This window comes from Gobio gobio, assembly GCF_949357685.1.
Source record: "Gobio gobio genome assembly, chromosome: 15".
Classification (NCBI taxonomy): domain Eukaryota; kingdom Metazoa; phylum Chordata; class Actinopteri; order Cypriniformes; family Gobionidae; genus Gobio; species Gobio gobio.
In genome coordinates, this window is record NC_137108.1 from 28,805,526 (window position 1) to 28,821,399 (window position 15,874).

The 15,874-nt window shown below is 36.3% G+C and overlaps 3 protein-coding genes across 3 annotated transcripts; 2 read left to right on the plus strand and 1 right to left on the minus strand.

The window, feature by feature from the left end:
* Positions 1-2,076: 2,076 nt before the first annotated feature.
* LOC307139220 (uncharacterized protein) lies at positions 2,077-6,366 on the plus strand (the record flags this gene model as incomplete). Its single annotated transcript, XM_079838110.1, has 12 exons — positions 2,077-3,980; positions 4,082-4,277; positions 4,415-4,528; positions 4,624-4,674; positions 4,763-4,810; positions 4,952-5,041; positions 5,154-5,234; positions 5,416-5,499; positions 5,585-5,668; positions 5,798-5,881; positions 6,011-6,094; positions 6,224-6,366. The coding sequence occupies exons 1-12, from the start codon at positions 3,966-3,968 to the stop codon at positions 6,364-6,366; spliced, it is 1,074 nt and encodes a 357-aa protein (XP_079694236.1). The 5' UTR covers positions 2,077-3,965.
* A 76-nt stretch (positions 6,367-6,442) lies between these two features.
* Positions 6,443-9,486, plus strand: LOC307139131 (uncharacterized protein). Its single transcript, XM_079837991.1, has 5 exons — positions 6,443-6,520; positions 6,611-6,783; positions 7,049-7,113; positions 7,340-7,440; positions 9,167-9,486. The coding sequence occupies exons 1-5, from the start codon at positions 6,475-6,477 to the stop codon at positions 9,277-9,279; spliced, it is 498 nt and encodes a 165-aa protein (XP_079694117.1). The 5' UTR covers positions 6,443-6,474; the 3' UTR covers positions 9,280-9,486.
* Positions 9,487-13,317: 3,831 nt separating this feature from the next.
* On the minus strand, positions 13,318-15,407 carry LOC307139123 (interferon-gamma-inducible GTPase 10-like). The gene is made up of 2 exons (XM_079837983.1): positions 15,284-15,407; positions 13,318-15,124 (listed from the first exon to the last, which is right to left on the minus strand). Exons 1-2 carry the CDS (start codon positions 15,343-15,345, stop codon positions 13,627-13,629), a joined length of 1,560 nt encoding a protein of 519 aa, XP_079694109.1. The 5' UTR covers positions 15,346-15,407; the 3' UTR covers positions 13,318-13,626.
* Positions 15,408-15,874: the final 467 nt, after the last annotated feature.

Genomic DNA, 15,874 nt, shown 5'->3' on the forward strand with positions numbered 1-15,874 from the left:
TGTCTTTATTTGTCCGTTTAGTCACGCTATGCTTGTCCGTGTTGCGCTTGGAGCGCGCGCGCAGGCGCGCACAGCATCCAATTCAGTTGTCTTTCGCGACTTATCGCGCTTTTATTATTTATTTTCATCAACTGAAATCTGCACGGATTGTCATTTATTTATCACAAGGGTCTCAGCGGCAAAAGCGAAAGTACCAGCGGGTGAAATGTTTCTTTGCACCACCCAGTAAACAATTACCGTCTTTCAACGTTGAAATATGGTTGAAAATAAGTCGGTCCGCCTTGGACTGGTTTACGACGTGATTTCAACTAAGTAGTTTAGGCTGGACTGTTTGACTACGTGTTTTCAACTGATCATGTTTTCAACTGATAATCTAAAGACCGTTTATAATCTGTTATACATGCTAAAACAACAGAGAAAACAAATTACCAAACCATGTTCATTATTATCTTAAATAAATGTAAAGAGTTTTACATATTCCGTCAAAGTTATAAAAACAATAATTGAGGCGCTGAGGATTCATCCATTGCAATAATTACCCCACCCCACCAGGTGGCGGTAATGCACCATTAAAGATAGTTGCCAACCGCCATAAAACCGAAAGAAGAAGAGGCACGTGAATGTGGCGCGCGAATGTGAGGCACCAGCCAACCGCCATATTCCAGAAAGCTCTTCACGACTCAGAAAGCAGCTGTGTAAAGTAAGTAGCTATGACAAAATGATTCGATATGATAGCAAAATAAGTGTAACGTTATAAACGTTTACTTTATTTCAACCAAACCTGACTTTTTTATTGTAAACGTAAACGTAGCAGTAGCTATTCGGCTACCACGAGTGTCCACAGGCACACCACACAGATGGACAGTTAGCTAATAAATTACCCAAATGCGGATATTAATAAGCCATTAAGGTTTAACTGTTTGTGATTATTTTGTAACTTATGTTATATCGAGGTAGATATCCAGGTTAATTAATTTTAGCTTTATGCTATTTATAAACTTCCTTTACAACGTTACCTCAGCTAGGTTGCCTAACTAAACTGATAGAAATTACCTGTACGGCTAAGTGTTTTGTGTTTTTTCTTCAAGCTAGCAAGCACAAAACCCCATTGTTGGCTAGATGGTGTTCAAGATTGAGAATGAGACGTCACGCGTTTCACTCCGCGAAGGCGCCGCCATTTTAGGTGGCTATCCGTCGCCATCAGAAAAATATTGAAGAGCTCTTCCAAAACGCCATTAAAAAAAAAGTCAAATTTTTGCTCCATCAACATGTAATGCCAAATCCTTAAAATGTAGGCAACTGCAATATTTCTTTTTTAGCCTAAACCAGGGCTCGACATTAAGCATGTTCACGTGCTTGTCCTTCGGACAAGTAAATCTGTCATCCACTTGTCCGAGTACAAAATGTGCTTGTCTGGAAAAAAAAAAAAAAAAAAAAATTTACTTTTTTCTTTGTGTGTGTTGTAAATAAAATTTATTCTGAAGCAATATTCTCACCAGTGTTCAATCAGCTTTGACATATGCATATTTGTGATATGTTTACCTTTTATAAAGGGCATTTTCCCCTAATCTTATTAAATATAGGCTATGATTCAGATTTCCTTTTATATTCTTAAATTGAATCAATCAATTAAATTAGAAGACGACACTGGCTGTTACCAGTCAAATTAAATAATTTACACGGAAAATTTACAACTGCATTAAATAATGTTATGAGATTGTTTTAAATATACAAATAAGAAATGTTGGAAAGATTAAACTAAACCACCAGTAGGTGGCAGCAGGTGACCGTCTGAATGAGTGAGTCATTGAGTCGATTCGTTCAAATGCTGATTCATTCAAGAATGAGGTAGGCGTTTACGAATAATTAATTGAATCTTTGATTCTATCGATTCATTTAAAACGCTGAATCATTCACTAACACGCTGTTGTTGTGACAGCGTTTGCATTATGTACATTTGCACATAAAAGTACCTCCTATAATTAGAAAAAACTTTAAAACTTTGTTTGTAATGTTTAAAAATCAAATCAATTTCAAAAATGTACAATGTCAACATACACTTATATTACTGTTGCAGATATGACATACTTAAGAAGTTGGAGAAAAAGAAAAGCAGAAGTTAATGCCATTGCTCAGTTGGATGATGACAACCTTGATATTCAGTCGCTACCAAGTGATAGAAGTGATAGAAGTGATGGTGATGGACTTCAAGAAGTTGTAGAAGATAACGAATCCGATTATGGTTACACAGAGCATGTAGAATCCTCGGACTCTGAGCCTGAAATCCTGAGTTTACACCCTGACAGTGATACACCAGATATTGGCTCTGATTTAAGGACTTGGTCAACAAGTAATTCAATCACTCAAACGTCATTGAATGAGCTACTAGGCATCCTACGTAGACATGGGCACCAGCTGCCAAAGGATGCACGCACCCTCCTTTCAACCCCCAAAACCGTTGAATGTCTTTCTAGATGTAATGGGCAGTACATTTATTATGGTTTAGAACAAGGCATTAAACTAAAGATTGCACAGTGCCAATCCTTTTCACAAAACCTTATTGAGTTGTGTGTGAACATTGATGGCTTACCACTTTTTAAATCAAACAGTGTTCAATTTTGGCCCATATTGGCACAGTTTCACAATTTTGATCCTTTCATTGTTGCACTTTTCTGTGGAACAGCAAAGCCAAGTCCTTTGGATGATTTTGTCAAAGACCTTTTGGAAGAGTTTCAGCATCTCAAAGCTGTTGGGATGGAGTATGAAGGTCAACTTTATGCTATCAGCCTTAAGGCCTTTATATGTGATGCACCAGCACGATCATTTTTAAAGTGCATAAAAAACCACAATGGGTACTCCAGCTGTGAAAGGTGTATTGCCAAAGGATCGTGGGAAGGTAGAGTGGTTTTTAACAGTCATGAGAGCTTTAGAGCAAGAACGGACGAGGAGTTCAGTCAAGTACTGTATGAAGATCACCAGACTATAAAAAGCCCACTTATTGATGCAGGCATACCTTGCGTGAGCTCTTTTGTGTTAGACTATATGCATTTGATTTGTTTAGGAGTAGTAAAACGTGTTCTAGTCTTTTTGTCTCGGGGTCCAAAAGTGTGCCGGCTATCTGCAAAACAAAAAGATGAGATCTCAGAAAAACTAAACAAGCTGAATGGATCCATGCCAAGTGAGTTTGCAAGGCAGCCCAGGGGTTTGAGGGAACTGGATAGATGGAAAGCCACTGAATTTCGACAGTTTGTTTTATATACTGGACCAAATGTTCTTCGAAATGTAGTTTCACGTGAAGTGTATACTCACTTTTTGACATTGACAGTGGCTCTGTCAATCCTGCTGAGCCCTGATGAGAACACACGACGTTCATATATTGCATATGCTGAGGAGCTTCTAAAATACTTCGTTAAAAGGTGTGATGACCTTTATGGAAAAACATTTGCAGTCTACAATGTGCACTGCCTGTTGCATCTGCATGAAGATGCTTCTCGCTTCAACTGTTCACTAAATGACATCTCATGTTTCCCATTCGAAAATCATCTGCAAGTATTAAAAAAATTGGTCAAAAATAGCCACAATCCAATCGCTCAAGTAACAAAGCGGATGAGTGAGATCGAAAATGCAAAGAAAGGCATCAACAAGCCTCAAGAGACAAGGTCATGTTTTTATATATCAGCCAAAGATAAAGACCACTGCTTTATGCTTCACAATGGAAATTTTGCATTTGTGAAGGAAAAAAGGCAAGATGGAACTTTGGTATGTGATGTGCTGAGCCAAAAGGACACAAGAGACTTTTTTAAGAAGCCATGTGAGTCAAGGCTATTGAATATAGTCTATGTTCAAAGAAAACGGACAAAGACAAAGTTATTGGAAACCAAAGACCTTTACCGGAAGGTTGCGTGTCTCCCATGTGAACAAGGGCATGTCCTTTTTCCTCTCCTCCATGGAATGGAGCACAGGAAATGAACACACATAACGTATGTAATATTTACTATTATTTAAAATAGTAGTGCACTGTTAGCATCATGTAGAAAAGGAAATGTGTAGTTCTAAATTAAATAATCTAATTGTGTTTCAGGCAATGGTATACGCACGGGCTGTTTGGGTGGAGAATGGGAAGCAGATGGAAGGAGTTTTGCCATTGAACTGGGTTGACACAGAGACCAAAGTGGTGCGATGGCCACTAAAAAACGTGTCTGTGGCACATAAGCGCCTTTTACAACCACAAGAGGACTGGTTAAGCTTTGAATTTGTTAAAGTCAAAGTGACATCAGGTGAAAGAAAAAAAATAACATTTTGAATGTTATTTCTGGCTTATTTTAATTTAAATTTAATTTTTTTAGTTACAATACTATAATACTCAAATACGTATTACTATCGTTAGTAGTTTGTTTTCATTCTTGATTTTTAGTAAGCCGACAGGAGTGTGAAAAATATAATTACACCTCAGCTCAAACCGAAGAGGAGGACACAGTCAGTCAAAAGAGAATGAAGAAAAAAAGAAAATTTGAGGATTATGTTCAAGGTAATTTATTTGGTCCTTTTTAAGGACATGCATTAAACAATGAGCGTACAATGTAAACCATCACATATCATAAGTGACAAATATAATATTGGCAGGGTCAGATATGTCTCCTGAGGAGGATGAGTCCTTGCCAGACAAGAAAAAGGGTGAGTACAGTTAAAGTTGTTTGAGTAAACTGTAATAGTATTCATCGTTATCTTACCGTGATTAATTTCATTGTGCATGTTTGTCTAGACGATACAGTGTTGCTTCCGGTTCCTCCGCCAAAGCTCTCACATAAGGGTGAGTAAAATAGCTGGGCTGGTCCGGTCCAGTGGTATAATTCAGTCATCAAACTTCAGGGAATGGTTGGCAATATGAGTTTTTCTGTCATTTAAGTTGCTTTACTGCTTCTGGTTTTGGAATTTCTTTTAACAACCACAGGACAAAATGCAATGCTGCTCGAGTTACCTGCACCCCCAGAACTGGCTAACACCACCATTAGACAACCAGAGAGTCCTGCATCTTCAGACAGTAATTTCATGTTTTTATTTATTCTACTTGCTCACAATGCAAATGGAATATAAAGTATTTTTACGTCTGTGTTCAAAACAAAGTATTTCAACCATTCCTGTGGCTTTTTCAGTTTCTGGATTATCTTGTCCAACGCATCACCGTTCACCCACAAGGTCTGAATCATCAGAAGCATTGAGTCCAGAGTCAGCCAGTAAGTCATTAAAACATTTTTTTTTAAATTGGCTAGTACATTATTATTATTTTTTTTTCTTGTCCATGATCAATTTCATTCTTCATAGTTGTCAATTCTACTACCTCACTCATTGACATTATTGCAGGAGCAAAAAAACGATTTCATTTTTGATTGTTTTTTCGTTTGTTTTTTTGTTAAGGATCCAGGCGTTCTCGCACACCTCAGCGTGGCGTTCGAAAGCCCTCACAGTCCGGGAGCAGAAAAAGTCGGGCGTCCTCATCCAGTGAGTCTTTAAAAAGGATAGCTGTCTTTAAAAACGATTTAAATGAGCTTCAATGCTGTTTTTTATTTAATAATTTTTTTTTTAGGATCTATGGGTTCTTGCACACCTCAGCGTGGAGTTCGAAAGCCATCACAGTCCGGGAGCAGAAAGAGTCAGTCATCCTCATCCAGTGAGTCCATGATTAATTTCATTCTTCATAGTTGTCAATTCTCCTACCTCACTTATTGACATTATTAAAGGAGCAGCTGTCTTTAAAAACAATTTCAATGAGCTTCAATGCTGTTTTTTTATTTTTCAGGATCTAGGCGTTCTCGCACACCTCAGCGTGGAGTTCGAAAGCCATCACAGTCCGAGAGCAGAAAGAGTCGGTCATCCTCATCCAGTGAGTCCATGATTAATTTCATTCTTCATAGTTGTCAATTCTCCTACCTCACTTATTGACATCATTAAAGGAGCAGCTGTCTTTAAAAACAATTTCAATGAGCTTCAATGCTGTTTTTTTATTTTTCAGGATCTAGGCGTTCTCGCACACCTCAGCGTGGAGTTCGAAAGCCATCACAGTCCGAGAGCAGAAAGAGTCGGTCATCCTCATCCAGTGAGTCCATGATTAATTTCATTCTTCATAGTTGTCAATTCTCCTACCTCACTTATTGACATCATTAAAGGAGCAGCTGTCTTTAAAAACAATTTCAATGAGCTTCAATGCTGTTTTTTTATTTTTCAGGATCTAGGCGTTCTCGCACACCTCAGCGTGGAGTTCGAAAGCCATCACAGTCCGAGAGCAGAAAGAGTCGGTCATCCTCATCCAGTGAGTCCATGATTAATTTCATTCTTCATAGTTGTCAATTCTCCTACCTCACTTATTGACATTATTAAAGGAGCAGCTGTCTTTAAAAACAATTTCAATGAGCTTCAATGCTGTTTTTTTATTTTTCAGGATCTAGGCGTTCTCGCACACCTCAGCGTGGAGTTCAAATGCCATCACAGTCCGAGAGAGGCTTATTCCCCATGTCTCAAGCTAGTACGTCCATGGTCAATATTTATTATTGTATGATTCTTTAATAATCATAAAGTAACAAAAATAAATAAATTAATGTATTTTCTTCCACAGAATACCAGAAGTCAGTGCTTGGAAAGCTAGTTGAACTTCTTGATGAGATAAAAAGAGTCGGAAGGCACTATGAGCCGCTGAATTCTGCTGTCCATGTTGCTAGGCTAGAAACCTTTGAAGATTTTGCTGAAGAAGAGGCACGTCTCAAGGAACGCAACCTCTGGGAACAAAGGGTATGATTTCTACAGAAATTGGACTAAACCGTGTCAATAAGACTAGACCTCCAAGTCTCCAAAAAGTCTAAATTATCTATATTGTGCAAAAAATATGCTTTTGGCAGCATCTGTTAACATGCACACAGCTTTATAGGATGTTATTGTATGGATGCTTCAACATGACTAGTTCCCATTTAAGCTCAATCTGGCAACAATCAGTATATTTTCAACACCATTGGTTTATTCATAATGTATTGAGTGGCTTTTCATGTGTCATGTACAGGTGTCCCAGCTCTCAAAGGTGGGAGGGAGGAATAACAAAGACTGCGTCCATAAAATAATGGACAGGTATTAAACAACTGTCAAATGCTCAGAATATAGAATGTAATTATGCAGTTACATTTTTACTCTTTGCCTGCTCTGTTTGCACGTAGAAAAGCATAAGCACATAGAAAAGCATAAATGCAGAAAGAGATGATTCATTAGGAATAATGCAAGCATAAAGGAATATTTGTAGAATGTAGGCATTGCAGAATGTTGACCTCACTATATGATTTTCTGCATGTTTTCTCAGGCTTTTCACCAACAGCCTAATGGCTGGTTTCAACATGAAGGGGCGGGGTCGCAGTGACAAAAAAGCCTTCCAGGATACCGTTCTTTACTCTGTGGTAAAAGGTAACTGCATTTTTCATGTTTATACAGGTGCTTCTCAAATTAGAATAGTGGAAAGTCAATTAATTTTAGGAATTCAACTTAAAGGTCCAATATGTAAATTTCTTCGCCGCTAGGGGTTGCTAACCTCTTACAAGACGCGACGCGAGTCCCGCAAATATAAAGGAATATTGACAATTCTACCGAAATACACGGAAGTGTTGAATTACTACTCACAGGTCAGTTTATTAGACGAATGAAACTTGCAGCGCTGTTTCACCTGGTCAAACCGTTACACGATCAAACTAAACTAGTGTATTGTAAGTTATAATGTTATTCTATGTGTTAGTTTGTCTGTATGAGACTAGCAGTAATTTCAACATTAGAATAACATACAGATCCTATTCTAACATTTCGTTATGTAAACTATATAACAGTGATTAGTTTTACGTACATTTACTGTCTAATAAAGTACATGTAAGAGCAGCGTCAAGTGGAAGTTAGTCTCGGACGTAGAGCTCTCGACATCTCAAACACCGCGCTGATGTTGATCCACGTTTTAGTTCTCCTTTTTTTTTATCTAAAGTCTGCTTGCCATGGTCCATAATGTTTGAACGAAACAACAAGCGTGCAGATAGACATTTCAAACTACACGTCTGTCGCCTTGATTACAATCAGAGGGCTCATACAGCGGAAACCAGGGAGAACGCGGATATTACGTCAGTGACAGACGACAAGTGAAAATTTCCGGGACGGACAATAATTAAAAATTTCTCTGAAATTAAAAATCTTTGGGGACTTTTGGGATATTGTAAGTACACAACTGCAGGAAATGTATAACACTGTTCTAGTGATTTGGGAATATTTTATTACAAAATTCCTACATATTAGACCTTTAACAGGTGAAACTAATTTATTATATAGACTCATTACATGCAAAGTGAGAGATTTTCAATTTGTTATAATTTTGATTATGGCTTATGAAACCCACAAATTCAAAATCTCAGAAAATTTGAATATTACATCAAAATTGATAAAAAGGGGATTTAAAATCCAGAAATGTTGGCTCTCTGAAAAGTATAATCATGGATATGTACTCAGTACTTGTTTTTTTTTTTTTTTAAACTGAATTTATTTTATTTTTATGAATTAGAACAAAACTGTGTGGTGTCTATATTAAGGCACTGGGCATTTCAAATATTTTTGAAAACGTGCTATTTTCTTCATAAATTATTTATTTCCAGTTTAATTTTCTGATTTCCCATGGGCCCCCCCTCACTAGTTCTCTTGGTCCCCCCATTTATTAAATCCTGGAATCGTCCCTGCTGAGAACATATGCATGATTATACTTTTCAGAGGGCTAACATTTCTGTATTTACAATCTTTTTTTTTTTTTAAAGTTTTTATGTAATCTAATTTTCTGAGATTTTGAAATTGGGGGTTTCATAAGCTGTAAGCCAATAATCATCAAAATTATAGCAAAGGCTTGAAATATCTCATTTGCATGTAATGAGTCTATATAATATATTAGTTTCACCTGTTTAGTTGAATTCCTGAAATTAACTTTTTCATGACATTTCTAATTTGAGAAGCACCTGTATATATCTAATTTAGCTTACCAATTGTATTTCTTTTGGGAAGGTATGCAAATCCATGCAATTGATAAAATGTAAATACAATGTGTAGTAGGGGCCTTAATGATGTAAGACGTGGTTTATTCATGCACCATCTAATATATTTTCTTTTGCAGCTGCAGTAATGAAGTGGAGTAAAACAGCCACAGAAGTGGAAATCAGGGCTGCCATGGCTGAGACACTTAAACATGCTCCAGGGAGAGCTGGAGGTGGAGGTCGCAAAGTGTGAACATTTAATGTACACTTTCTTTCTTAGAGTTGTGTTTTGTTGACTCTTGAAAAGTGAACTGTGTTGGTTACTGGACCAACCTATGTTTATTGCACTATGTGAAATCTGTGTTGGTTACTGGACTGACTGTGTATTGCACTATACTCTAATGTGATGGTTGCTGTTTGCACTATTTAAATGTGCTGTTTCAATAAAGTTATTATAAGCTAACCCTTTAAAGCTTTGTTTCATTCATATGTTAATATAAAATATTATTTGGCATGTTAATGTGGACTTGAGAATTGACAATGGCATTTAGTGAACGTTAAAGATCGACCCGTTTTCAACGTTGAAAAGTTGGACAAATTTGACGTCTTTTCAATTTTCATTTTCAACCTTCAGTGGACCGTATTTAGACGTTGAAGATCGACCTGTTTTCAACGTTGAAAAGTTGGACAAATTTGACGTCTTTTCAATTTTCATTTTCAACCTTCAGTGGACCGTATTTAGACGTTGAAGGTTTACGTCTATTCAACGTCTAATAGACGACTTTTTGCTAGCTTTTATTGCTTGCTTTCAATAAATGGATAGGCCTATTTTAAAGATTATAGCCTATATTAGCCTATATATTGAGCTGATCTTCACACCATAGGCCTATATCACATATTTTGCTTTTACCGTGCAGCAAACTAAAAAAAAAACTAAAAAAACTAAAAAAAAAAAAAAAAAAAAACATTTTAATAGGCCTACGTTTTTTTTTTTTTCATGCTTACTTTTGGTAAACGATTAAACGGTCAAAAAGCATCCCTAACGCTTCATTTAATTTCTTCTTGATAATTTGCTTAACCAGATCAGTCTTCTTTTGTTTTTGTTTTTTTGTTTGGTTGGCAGGTGATAAATAGTTATATTTTATATAACTAAAGTTCCAGGTTTTTAGCTTTGTTTGAAGTGCAAAAAACTACACAGTAGTTTTATGACTTTTTTGTTGTTGCAAAATAGACACATTTATTGGATATTTCTCCCCATTTTCTTTATAGGAATGAATAATGAATTATTCATGAATAATGAATAATGAATTGCAAATTGTACAAATACAATTTGCAATTCCTTTTGAAAAATGTCTGCGATATCCTTCCATATTATAGGTTGAACTATCCCTTTAAGTTACATTTATTTCATGGAGTATTTTCGTTTACTGTTGCACTGACATCTAGTGGAGTAGATGCAGTATCATACAAAAGACAAAAAATGCAGTTGCAGAAGCCGATGGTAATTTTTAGTCAGCCATTATTTTTCCACTCACGAATGTGTTGAATGGCAGGGGGTTACCGAGATGGAAGTGAGTAGCCTATTATTTGGCTGATCTGAATTGTTTCCCTCCCAAAGCAACCTACTACTCCATGTATAATAAAACTTTTATTTATAGGCTATATAATTGCATCTACATAATTTTACATTTTTAAAAAGTTATGTTTTCAGACATAAAACAATTAAATGACACCCCATCATCCGTACAATAAAACCGCATTACAATAAATAAAACATCATGTTGTTCCTTCACACCAACAGTCTCTGTAGTGCTTTGCTTATCTTTAATTATTCAGAATTGCTTACTAATATTGTTTTATATGCGATTTGAAACAAACAAAAAGCATACATTTTTCTATATTTGCATTTATAATAAGATGAACTCACCTTATCTGTGCAGAGATGGTTATAATTTCGGTATCTCTGCATGTCTTAAAGTGATGTGAGCTGTTTATGAAAAAGTTGCCAATAAGTTGTGGATTTAGGGTGTGGTTCAGAAAACATCTGAGAACTGAAGCTGAATACTTATAAGAACTACTTTATTAGAAATCAATTACATATAACCTACTTGATTAAATAAAGTGGCATGCTGTCGATTGCCCCAGAAAATAAGAATTAGAAAAAGAATTAAGAAAAACTAAACTAAAACTAAATTTGCACCAAAAAAAGTGATGGTGAATGCACTGTATAAGTCCTGTATATGAGTTTGTCTATTTTAAAATATATGTGAACCATATTTAAATAGACCTATTTCCTTTCCATGCTATCTTCCATCTGTTTTTCATTTTTCAAAATAATCTACATTTAGTCTCTCTGGTGTTTCTAACTAAAACATAACAATTCCAAACATGCACATTTCCATAGGAATGCTGTTTAGCAGGAAGTGTTTTACAGGAAGCAGATCATAAAGTTGTGAAGCTTGTTACGGAGAATGGCAAGTCACATGCATAAATGAACATGTTGCATGTACATGAACAATGTAAATTTTTCCTTAAAACCACAACAATTTTTCTCATTCTGGCAGAACACATAAATTATGAATACTTACGGCTCTGTCAGCCATGCATGCTTTTTATATGAATCTGACTGATCCCAAAGTCCTGTTTGACATGTATCCTGTTGCCACCACCAATGACATGTCTCATGTTTCACAAAACAAAACAAAAACCCTGCTTGTCAGTGCATAAAGTTTGTTTTTCCTTAAGGCTTGTGCTTTTCAAGCCATAGAAAACACCTATTTCCAATAAACACTATCCTTTTTTGTTTCAACTTAACTTTACTTACTTAATCCTCTTCATCCTGTGTGAGACATAAGGCCGCAACTTATGCAGATGTCATAATGAACTTTGCAGATGTTTTAATATACAATTAAAGGTCTTATATTATTTTAGGTACAAACCTGTACACAATTAATTTCTTCTTTATAGATTTGTCTTCATATAGATGGTCTTGGAATAATTGTGATGTTTCTTTACCTTCAACATCTGGAGGCGAAAAAGTCTTTTGTTTTGTCTGAGAATCCTAGTTCTTATTTTGTTTTATTTATGTTATTGTTCTTTTTATGTCATAACTTTTCATCTTATTAACACAAGGAATGGCTTGTGATTAATGACCACCCCTAAAAATGGACAAAACGAATAGCCCAGACAGCTACATAGTGTCGGTCCAGATCCGGCCCACATCTGGTACGCATGGAATCCACATGTACCAGATGTGGCCCAGATCTGGACCGACACTATGTTGTTGAAAGTCTACACATTTCTTCTAGCAGTGAAAATAGCAATATTTTATCTACAATTAAATATTTCAAAATATATTATATATAAACACTCAAATAGGAATATATAATGTGAATACTTTCTTCACATATTCTTCTACATATGTTGTTTGTACATAGCAGACTTGCATCACAAGTTTACAAGTCAGCAGGCAAATTAACTGTATGATAGCTCTTTCATTCCTTCTCTTTACCAGTTCACATACTTATCATATAGAGGTGGCTTTTATACGTGTGTGTTGTTCAGGTATTCCCTACGTTGTGTTGACATTTTTTTGTGGAAAACAGCTTATAAATCATCCTAATTGATGTTGTTTTTTGAAAATAAAAATGCAGAAAGTTTTCCTTTTTAAGGGTAGGGGACAGCATATGCAGTTTTTATAATATATAAAGTCAATATGTCTATGGAATTAGTTGACCCTTTCAGGCCAATATATAAAATTAGTTGCTCCAATTGCTAGGGAAGTATTGGGTGTTACAAACAGAGGTGACACGGAGAACAGATGGCAGAGGTAAACAGAGTTTATTAAGCAGAACCAGGGAGTGAGCAGATGTGGTGAGTATCAGAAGTGTGCGTCCAGTAGAATGGTAATGGGTGATACTGTACTTTCTTGATTGTAGGTCGACTTGGAAGACGAGACGAGACGAGACGAGACGAGACGAGACGAGACGAGACGAGACGAGTAACACAGGTGAGTCCGTGGAAGCAAGCAGTAGCGTGAGCATGTGCAAACGAGACTGGACAGTGACTGAGTGAATGCGTGGGGCTTAAGTACAGGTGGTGATTGCAGTGATAATGACGTGCAGGTGTGTGTGATCAGTATTCGGGTGACTGTGAGCGTTGTGTCTGGGAGAGGGAGGAGCCTGGCATGCTTGTGACATTGGGAAGTGTTGTTCTACTTTTTAAAGTTAGTTATTTGATAAGACTTCAAAACCAATGAGAGAAGTTACAAACTGTGAAATTTACACACAGTGAAAATATTACAAAAGTATTTTATTGCTTGCACAAAGTTCAGGATGCACATATAGCTATACATAGATATAGACACAAATGAAAATAAAATTTACATTGGAAATAAAATAGTGTTATTTTCAAATGCTCTAAATCACAATAACTTTTATTTGTAATCATAATTACAAAGAAGCGAATAATTAGTGAGTTTACTTTTTCATTTTCAAATCTACAAGACACATTTTCTGCAACATCAGATCTGTTATATAATTTCCATTAATTGATATATAAGATCAGAGCCTGATCTATGACTCATTTGTTTCCGCATATATTAGGTAAGTTGTGATGCAGCAAGCACATTTTTGGTATCTTCTGTCATCTCATTCAGTCCCTTGTTAAGCAGGTAGTGCACAGTGGTGACAGCCGTCCCTCCCGCCGGTATAGCTCCTAATGGCAGCAGAGCCATTATGGTCCCCAGCGTCTTGGCTATAGCAACGACTGGTTTAGACATCATATCTTTTAGAATATCATCAGTGACTCCATCTTTGAAGCGTGACGTCATAGCAGATTTCAGATGCTCCACAGGTTTGTTCACTCGTTCTGATAGCACCTCTAGGGCTTGATTCGATAAGCCGTAGCTGGTGAAGACTTGTTTAAAGAAATTCTTCATGATGCCATAATCACAGGCCACTGACAATCCCGGGAGGGGAGGCAATGCCCCGACCCCGGCCGCAAACGCGAACAGCCAGATCATTTTCTTGAAGTACGTTTTCTTCTTTGTCAGGGCTTCAAGAGAATAAACAGGCAGAGACTGAATGAGAGCAAATCTTTTGTTCTCAGGTAGTTCCTCCTCAAGGGTGTTGATCAGCTTCTGAAAGTCATATTTTTCCAATTGAAATGAAGATACTAGGAATATTTTGGATATTCCGACTTTCACCAGGTTCAATTTACAATCCTCTCGAATGTTATTGAGCAACGTCTGCTCATCAAAGTTTCTTTTGTGTGATTCGGCACGAATGTCATTGTCAATTTTAGTGCGAATGAAATAAAATAGCTTCTTGCTCTTCTGGATTGCTGTGGCCAGCTCTATGTCGTTCTCCTTAAACCTTTCAGAGGTCACTATGAGAAAGAAGTCATACGTGTTGAACTTGACATCTTTCAGGTACTTCTTCGCTCTAAATTTTGGACTACCAATTCCAGGCAGATCCCAGATTTTCACGTTTGGCATGAAGGGATGTTGGTACATGTTTGGCTTCATGGTTGTCTCAGTTGTTCCTGTGGGAGCTACTCTCTCATCATCATCATCATTTCCAAGTCCTCTCAGGGCATTGACAAAGGAAGACTTTCCTGCCCCTGTCATTCCGGTTACAGCGATGTTAAGTGTGACATTCTCCAACTCCTTCAGTTTACTTTTCAGTTTGTTTGTTTTTTCTGCAGGTGGAGAGTCAATTATTTCCTGTAATTCTGCGCCAATAGGGTCTGGATCTTCTTCTCCTTCTTCATTTGCTGTGACATTAGGCAATATGTCTTCATACTCTCCAGAAACCACATACACATTTTTGTTTTTGTCCTCTTCCTCTAACTTTTCGATGTCTTTTTCTTTTAGTTCATAAACGCATTCAATTTGTTCATCTTTCTTAGCTTTTGCCAGTTTTGGAAAAAGCTTTTTTCTTGGTCTGAGTGTTGGAGAGCCAGTATGTGGGGAATGAGCTCCTTTGTCTTTAGTGTCTTCTTTGCTGAATGATTGTGATTTAGTTGAAGATGACCCAGATGACTGGCTGGAGCGATCATCATCATTGTAGGGATTTACCAAACCTGACATGGTAGATCTATAAAGTAAAAATGAATTAATGAAATAATAGTTGATTAATAATAAATTAATAGTGTTAACTACAGTACCTTATGATGTTATGATGTTACACAATTAAAAATGTATATAGAATAAATCCAGAATCTGGAATTGTGGAAATCATGACAGTTTAACCCACCGCTGCGAGTCCAGAATTTTCTGCTCAGCCTCTGGAAGCTTCAGTATCGTCCACTGCAACATGTATTGAGACTGCTACTTAAAATCATACATGCAATCCTCTCACTGATGTGATCGTTTCATAACTGATCAGAAAGACATAGCACAATATGTTGCATTCATTCCTTAATTACATTTTTTTTTAAACATAAATTAGATATTTTTCAATATACTCCATTTAATAACAAATTCAGCTTATATGACAAAGCAAACAATAAATTAAAATGTCTTTTTAACAATAAACCTATTCATCTTCAAACATAATGATTCTTAGTTATGCATGATTTTATTTCTTCCAAAACAAACCGTATTGTTATTATTAGTAGTAGTATTACAAAAGAAAGTATGGCATAAGCCCTGTAGTCTTAATACACAAACAACTTTTTTATTTGTTTATTTAAAACATTTTAAACAATTATTTATTTAGATAATTATGTTTATGTAAATGTAAAGTTATAGATATATCATGCTATACAAACTGATCTTACCTTTGGTAAGTAAGAGAGTAAACGGCATCATTTCAAAACCAAATATGCAGAATAAGCAGCCTTGA